This window comes from Anolis carolinensis, chromosome 2, assembly GCF_035594765.1.
Source record: "Anolis carolinensis isolate JA03-04 chromosome 2, rAnoCar3.1.pri, whole genome shotgun sequence".
NCBI classification, from domain to species: Eukaryota; Metazoa; Chordata; class Lepidosauria; order Squamata; family Dactyloidae; genus Anolis; species Anolis carolinensis.
Window position 1 is genome coordinate 302,120,527 of NC_085842.1, and position 8,607 is coordinate 302,129,133.

General features: G+C 38.0%; 1 protein-coding gene across 3 annotated transcripts in view; it reads left to right on the forward strand.

Annotated features, from left to right (window-relative positions):
• The window catches only part of dab2 (DAB adaptor protein 2), a 56,477-nt gene extending 51,514 nt beyond the window's left edge, over window positions 1–4,963 (forward strand). For 2 of the 3 annotated variants that reach the window (XM_008102846.3, XM_062972455.1), the window contains 3 exons: window positions 1,445–1,557; window positions 2,022–2,096; window positions 3,803–4,963. In XM_008102846.3, coding sequence (XP_008101053.2) covers window positions 1,445–1,557; window positions 2,022–2,087 — 179 coding nt within the window. In that variant the 3' untranslated portion in view covers window positions 2,088–2,096; window positions 3,803–4,963. The remainder of the gene's footprint in view (window positions 1–1,444; window positions 1,558–2,021; window positions 2,097–3,802) is intronic. The other variant, XM_062972454.1, reaches the window with a different exon arrangement.
• Window positions 4,964–8,607: the final 3,644 nt, after the last annotated feature.

An 8,607-nucleotide genomic window follows, 5' to 3' on the forward strand; every position in this document is an offset into this window, starting at 1 on the left:
TCAATTCTTGAATTATAAATCCCACTGATTCAATGGTCTTATTCTAGTTGGGACTAACAATTCTTATTTTGCTTAACTGTCTTTCTACGTCAACTGCACTGCCTTCCTTTTTGGCTTCTCAACTTGGCTAAAGAAAGTCTTTCCCACTGAACTTTCTCCATTTTCTTTCAGAAGTGAGGTTCACAAAGTTTTACTGAGTCTGTGTCTTAGCAGTGCAAGTTGTACTTAACTACAAGAGAAAAGTAGCATCAAAAGAATCCTGATTTTAAGTGGTTGCAGATTTGAAACAGGTTGATTTGGAAACATTGCAGCAAAGTGTGTTTGAAGGAAAGACTACCTAAAAAGTTTTTTCTCATGAATTTGTAGTAACAGCAAGTATGCTAAAGCCAGTGTGGAAATGGGAAACACTGATGAAACTTTTGGTATCTTGATTTAAGGTCAGGTGTTTAACTGAATCAACTGCATGTGCACCTGGCCAGTTTGTGTTAAGAGTACACTATGTCTAGCGGTTCATTGGCTTTGGGTATGCACAAGAACTGTGTTTGTTAGATATGATAAGATTAAGTTCTATTTAGGATGGGCAAAGTGTAGAACTCTGGGTTTATGAGCCCTCAAACTCTTGACTTTAAAAGCTCCTGGTCTCCTCCATAAAATTTAGGATGATAATTTGTCACACTGGAAAAAATAGGGACTTAATGGCAAGAAATGGCAAGTTGGAGGTTGAAAAAAGCTGCAAGGATGGTACCAGGTACAGAGGAAAAAAATTGAGAAAAAGCTGAAGAGTTGGGCATGTTCAGAGAAGAATGAATGGTGATATGATTGCACTCTTTAAATATTCTAAGTTACAGGAGAGTAGATTTTAATTGAACATTAGGAAAACTTCTTGACATTAAGGGCAGTTCAGCAATGGAACCAATTATTTAGAGAATTAGTGGGGTCTCCTTCTCTGAATGTTGTCAGAAAGAGGCTGGACTACTATCTGCTGGAGAGGTCCTCCACGGAGCAGGTATTGGGCTCAATGGCCCATGATGTTCCTTCCACTTCTGATTCTATTATTCTATCCTAGAACAGTGTTAAATTGTTGGTCCCTGGCAACTTTTCAGGAAAAGAACCAAACACTTTTCAGGAAAGAATCCAACCAATGCGTACAAATAGAGTGCCAGTTCCTGACACATTTTAGAAAATTACTAGTCCCCAACATCAGCTAGCCTTGAAACCCTGTCCCAGAAGACATGGGGGGTTATAAAAACAGAGTCTAAGGTGGAGATCATTCGTGTTCATAGAAGTTGCCCTAGGCTTTAAGAGGCTGATAGAAAGATTACTGCAGTTGAAGTGCACACTTGATGCCAAACATGTTTTAATTTGCAGTGAATGTGAAATGAGTTGCTCATGGTGCCTTTTTTAAAGGATTGCTTGATAAAAGTTGTCTTTTTCTACAACACAGTGCCACCAAAGCCCATTCCCAGGCAAAATGCTGTGTCACTTCCTAAACCTGCTGAAAGCTCATTTGAAAATCCTTTTAAGATGGACCCTTTTGCTGCTTCCCCTCAAAATGCAGTAAGTATTTCAGTAAGCATTGCTTTTGCACACTACATAATGTCATTGTGTATAATAACTAATATGCCCAGTATTTATCTCAATTTAAAGGGGGCTCTGTTTCAGTTCAGATCCTGTAATTTACGAAGTATCTTAAAAAACCTGAAGATATCTCTTGAAGTATTGATGTAGTGCTAATTTTCATATATTAGTAACGGTTCAGCATGAAATTTAAATTAGGCTAATATCCTCATTTAGATATGAAAGAGAAGAACAAGTAGAAAGAGAAAAAATGTGTTTGTATTTGTATAAGAATTTCTTGAGAATTGTGTTTCAACCTATATAGAGCAATAAATATGGATGGTGATGGAGTGTTGCAGTGACCTGTAATATCTGTGCCATGTTTTCTTGACAGAGGAAATCTTGTGGTCCCATCTCAAGTCAAAGATGCTATAATTCTGTGATGCTCTCTTCTGTTTTTCTAGATTACAGTTCAGCAGCAGTTGTCTTCTGCTCCATTTGGTGATCCTTTTGGAAATCCATTTGCCTAGGTTTGATAGGTAAGTGGTTTTTAATATTGTTGCAGTTCATCCTGCTTTCTTCATCTTAAACCAGAAATTTTGAATCAAACAGGCCAAACTTGGCACTGGAGTTCTGCCAGTGTTAAAGAGTCAACAATTTAACATTATTTGAGCCTAAATTAAAAGTGAGCAAAGTTCATTCTGCAGACCACAAACAGTTATTAAGCCTCAAATATATGCAATTTTTTAAAAAGTTAGATAACATTCCACCATTCACCCACCATCCCAGCTGCACTAGGAGACGTGGGTTGGCATCCTGGTAGAGGAATGTTGTTTTTATTATTCCTTCAAGCCAACTCCAACTGCAGTTCACCTTAAGGTCATTATATTGCAGGTTTTTCTAGCAAGACATTTTCAGGAATATAATTCGCATTTTCTTTAAGACTGAGAATGACTTGCCAGAGTCCTAATCCAACACTCCAACCACTACACTACTTTAGCTCTGTAATTAGTGAGATTCTTAAGTTAGTGTATGTACTTTTTGGTTGTGGTGAAGATTTGAATTCCCTTTCAGCCTTCATAATGACCACCACTCTCATCACCCAGCATCCATTCCATGCCTGATAGAAAAGGGAGAATGTAGGAATAGGAGGTCCTCTTGCCTGTGTCTCTCCTTGAAAGATACCAACAGATGATGCATCTGGCTACAGAGACAGAGCCAGATGTTTTTTGCCCTCCACCCTATTTTCCACAGGCACAGAATGGAACCCAGAAGTAAGACCAAGGGGTAAATGTCCAGCTGTAGTGTAATTCTGCATGCAGAACTCTCACATTACACCAATGCATATTTCATTTGCAAAGCAAAAATTACTTCCAATTTATTTGTTTTAAGAGAAAAGACCTCTCCTAGCCTGCCACATCTGGAGCACGATGGCATGGTGTAGTTGCCACCCTGGATTAAATATTGTTAGAGGCCATGAGACAGATGATTAAAGGTTTTATTGCTGTGTTTTGATATTTGATTGTTTTATCGGGCAAGGCCCCATGTAAGCCACCCCGAGTCCCTTTATAAAAATTTTAAAAAAGTTAAAAATAAAAATAAAGTTATTATTATTATTATTATTATTATTATTATTATTATTATTGTTGTTGTTATTATTTCAAAATGCCAGTGAATAGTTCAGGGCCAGGTTAAGGCGCTAAGCACTTTAAAAAAAATGGGTACCTTCTATATACATAACATTCAAAATATGAACAATAATAATAAAATAAACTTTTATTTTTTGAAATGAAGCAAAGCTTACAGTAAGGTGGAAAATGATTATTTTGGTATACTTTCACTTTATTTATATTTTTAAAAAATTCTATTTTTCTAATTGAAATGTCTTTTATTGTGGAGCCCCTCTTTGGGAAACTTGGTTCAGCTGCATCATTTGCAGTATTTGCACCATGTGATCTATAGTAAATCCAGCAATGGAAAATTTCTCAGGTCCCCCCCCTTCCCTTAATGCCCTAAGCATATGCTTATTTTGCTTAATGTTTAATCCATCCCTGGAGGAGCAAAGCTAGTATGTACCTCCTTCTATTACAGACTGATTTTGATATGATACTGGATTATATTTACTGTATATAGTTCACATTGTTCCTTATTTGAAACCCTGTCTGAATAGTTGAAATAGGGAACCTCAATAAAAGACATCTCTCAACCCTGAGATATATTGCTAACATTCTCATTTCCCCCCCAGCAGAATGGAGCATAAGTGAACTGCTATGGCAAGAGGATGCAAGGAATAACTGGACACCCCGTTACTATCGTTGTTTTGTTCTTACTCCAGATGCATTCTATTGAATCCTTGGATCAGAGACCATGGAAGTAATCTTCTGAGAGACCAAACTAAACTCCTCATGCTCATCAGCCTGGATTGTTTTATGTAACTGAACACACTATGTGTCTCTTGTTGCTTCACTTTCACATCTGTCAAGGTTCAGAACTGTAAATGAATGAGAGCTTGAATATCTTCCAGGTGGGACCCACACCAGTTTTAATCACGTTCACACAAGGGAGATGGAGCCCTGATCTGAACTTGCAGCACTGAGTCACTTAGAACATAAATGGTCAACTACTATTGTTGAGTCTCTTAGTCATACAGCAAGGTTTTGAAACTTCCAACACTCCATTTCACATCCACCCAGTTTGTCATGGCATAAACATGTCTAAATTGTTGTAAAGGGGGAAAGTATCATGTGCGGCTTCCAACAGCTGGGTTTCATGTGTCAATTATTGGCTCTAGTGCTGACAGTCAAATGGAACTTTGGACACTTTCTTGTGGTGATTGAAATTATTTTTGTTAACACAACTAGTGTTGGCCTCTATCAATAGTCTTATTTCATAAGCAAGTCAGTACTGAGAGAACAGATAACCAAATAATCAGGTGTTTTCTTTAAAAAAAAACAACTTGGTGGGCACACTGTTAGCAGTTCAAAAGCAACTGTACTCCAATTAGTCAATCAGTTCAAATTGTGATTTTGACAAAAGATATGGCTGGAATTATATTCTGAGTGAAAATGTACCATTGAAAATAGGGCTGAGGTGTTTCTCAAACCCAAGTGTCTTTCTATTATGGAACTTAAAATACAAACTTGAAGCAGTATCCCTGCTTAAATGTTTAGGTAAATTTGGAGCTCTGCTTACTAGGCAAACCGTACATCTCTAGCCATTTGTTCTAACAGACAGGCAATCTGCTCTGTACATAATGTACTGTACTTTCTTATTATGCAAAGAAAAAAGCTATCAATTTATGTATTTGTCTCAGACTGGAAATGTACGAATTTATGGATTGTGTTACACTGTAAAAAGTAGTTGTCAAGTGTTCTGACAATTAAATGTAACTTCATTTCAAAAGTGACACATGCCCTTTGAATGAAAACTGCTTTATTAAATGGGTTTTTATTTGCATATGAAAACTTGGTTTGTAACCTAGATCCAACTTACTATGGAGAAAGAGAGACTCATGTGACTAGAATATGATTTTATAATCAAGCCAGGGTCATTGAATCATCTGATATGCTGGCATGCTATTTACAGTCCCAGTTCCCCGGTGATCTGTTACGAGTGATCTTGGCATATGAAAAATCAAAGCATCAACAATACAAGAAACAAGAAAACACACTAAAATAACAGTGGAAATAGTAATGAGGTTCTCTCATCCTCTGCAAAGATAACAGAGAAAATACAGCCTGGTCTAGATCACAATAAAGTTACTTTGTAGTTTCTTGAAGAGTTTCCCCTTTTCTAGATTGGTACAACTCTGGGACAAAGGGATTAGCAAAATGTGTTGGCTTGCATCTGAACCTGTGGTGTATTATGCATTGGAAATATATCTAACATAGCCATACAGGAGTTGGTTAAAGAAACAGGGCTCCCCAACAGAAAGTACATTATGTGGCAGGAAAATGCATTGGGTTTGGCCATATTGCCTGAAATCTCCCACCCCCACCGCACTGTATGAATGAAGTGGGCTTTCATCTGAAACAATGAATTACATACAGAGTCTTATTAGAACCATAGAATTAGAGAAGATCATAAGGGCCATCCATTCCAGTCCCCTTCCATGCAGGAATTCACAACCAAAGCAATCCTGACAAATGGCCATCCAGCCATAGAAGAAGACTGCACCACACACCAAGCGGAATTGTTTTCTCCCTCACCATGAAACCAGGTAAGATTGAACTCACTGTGGCCACAGCCCCAAAGTCCTGGGCTTCAGATTCTTTGACTACCTATATTGTCTTGTTACTTTGTCAATATCTCTTGCTAAAGATCTGAATAGCCATGCAAATAGTCTAATATATTGTACATTCAAACTTCCTCAGGCTAAAACATTCCCAGATACTACACAAGAATAGCAACCAAAAAACCAGTGGAATGTTGTTTCTACCACTACTTTTGTAAACAAAGACTTCTCCCAAATCTATTCTGCAATATATTTCACTGGAAGTGAAAATACTTTGCAAAGTAGAGTTGGTAGGTGTCTCTGTTTATAAAAGTAGTGGTAGAAATAACATTCTGCTCACCTTCCCACACTATTCTTCTTTCCCAAGTGGCACCATATTCGTAGTTTTTTAAGGTACGTGACTCACTTAGGAATTTTGAAAAAGATTTTATGCTTTTCTGAAAACCTGAAGCTTCATCTGCCTCAAGTACATTAATATTGGTACATGTTTCTCGTGTGGCCGTTTTCTTCGTGTGTCTTTTGACAGATGTCTGATGGGGAAGTAACAGCTTCAATGGCATTCGGACTTACATATTTATATTTCTTGTTCTCAGTTAAAGGATATGCCAGATGAACTCTTGAGTCTCAGAAGATAACAGGATGCAGCAATAAATCTCTTTACACCTGGATGTGACAGGCTTTGAAGGCACCGTTTTGTGTATTTCTAAATCCAAGGAAACTGTTAGTTCTAAAGTCATGAGTGATATCAAGAATGAAGTGGATGAGAGTGAATTAAAGGTTAATCTAGACAAGAGCAAGGTGATCCTAGTCAGTAAGAAGTGAAGCAATTTGTGTTGGAAGCAATAATAATCCCCAAGAAAAAAAATAGGGTTGAATTGGAGGTGCCCTTTCAGCTTTTAGGGTGGCGATGAATCTTCTCTGACCTAAAATTAAAAAATTAAAGTAGTCCCTTCATCCCACAATAATATGAGTCTAGTTTTCAGCCCTGGCATTGCTCCTGTTCAACTTGGAACAACTGCAAGAAGAATTGTGGTCAAATCTAAAGTGGATTTACTGTTCCCGTAGGTGTAGATCCACCATTTCCCTTGCTGGACCCTGACCCTGAATGTTCAAATTTCTGACTACTCCGTTTGCAGCAAAAGAAGTAAACAAGGATATGGAGGGAAGTGAAAGAGAAAGAAACACGGAATTTTAAAAGCAGCTAAAATGAGGAATAGTAAAGGATTAATCAGGGTAGTCTTTAATAAATCAGGACAGTTGAAGAGTATGTAATTAATTCTTCAACATTACATCTGTAGGATTGTATCTATTTTAATTACATATTCCATTTAGCATCCCACTTATAGTGTTATTCAGTAGCTCTTTCTTTCCTTTTATTATCTTTGGATCACACCTTCCTCGGTTCCATCTTGTCACTATATGCAAATCAAAACTCAGTGGTTGGTGGATTTGTACTTCCCAAATGTTTTGCTTTGGTTTAGAAAATGTTGCAGTGCACTCAAATGTGTAGGGAACATATAATGAGAAATGCACATTTGGAGATAAAATGGGGTTGGAAACAAATGTAACTATGCTAAGAGCAGAACCACTGAAATCAATCAAATTTTAATCATTGTGTTTATACTAAGCATGACTAAATCGCTGATCAGCCCTACCATTGGGTTGAATGAAAGAGGTGACCATCTCAAACAGAATATATTGGAAGGATAAATGGTACATTTACACTGGCCACTTAGGTTCATGTTAAACTGGCAGAGAAGGAAGCAGTTTCAAGATGGAAATGGTTTAAGGCTGAATTGATATCCACACAGAGGCTGGCCTTGAACTATTTCTGTGATCTGTAATATCCGCAGCTTCATAGTCATGGAGCAATTGCTGGGTTTTTAAACATCCCCCCACAGTAATGCATATGTGCAGATTGCTGGAGCTGCATCTTTTAATTGGTTTCACTGTGTGATCTGGTTTACATAAAGCATCCTAATAGCTGGATTATCACCTTGTGGTCAGGGGGCTTGTGTGTTCCAGTTAACCAATGAGAGAAGCCACCATTATGTACTCTCAGAGGGATCTCCCATAGCGGTGGGCTCGTAGGGGAAGAACCAGTCAAAGAACAATTGGAAGATCTCAACAGCAGAGCATGTGAATGATAACATGGTAGATATTCCAATGGCTGTGAAGGCAGAACATTCTGTGGCTCCTCCATGATGACATGACAACAACAGTCTTGGATAGCAACGGCTCCCAAAGAGACCCATTTCAGATGGGTCAGGTGTCAAACAGGGATGTACTATTTCCCTTATTTTCCCTCTTCATAGCTATGATTCTACACCTTGTTGATGGGAAACTTCTCACTGGTGTGGGAATCACATATTGGATGGATGGCAAGCTCTTTAACCTCAGCATGCTGAAAGCCAAAAGTAAGGTCCTGATGTCTTCTGTTATAGAACTCCAATATGCTGACAACAATGTAGTCTGTGCTCATCAAAGGAAGACCTACAAGCCACTTTAAACATCTTTGAAACATATGAAAACCATGGACACTCACTGAACATTGAGAAAATCAAAGTACTTTATCAGTAGGCACCAACCAATCCCTCTGCAGTGCCAGAAATAAAGCTAATGGTGCAATGCTAGAAAACGTCAACCATTTTGGATACACTGGAGACCATTTCTCCATGCTGAAATACAACACCATCTGAGCTCCATGAGCACAGCATTTTTTCCCCAATGAAACAGAGAGTGCTCAATGATCGAAACATTTGTAGAGATAAGATACTTGTTTATAAAGCTAATGTCTTTCCAACTCTATTGTACAC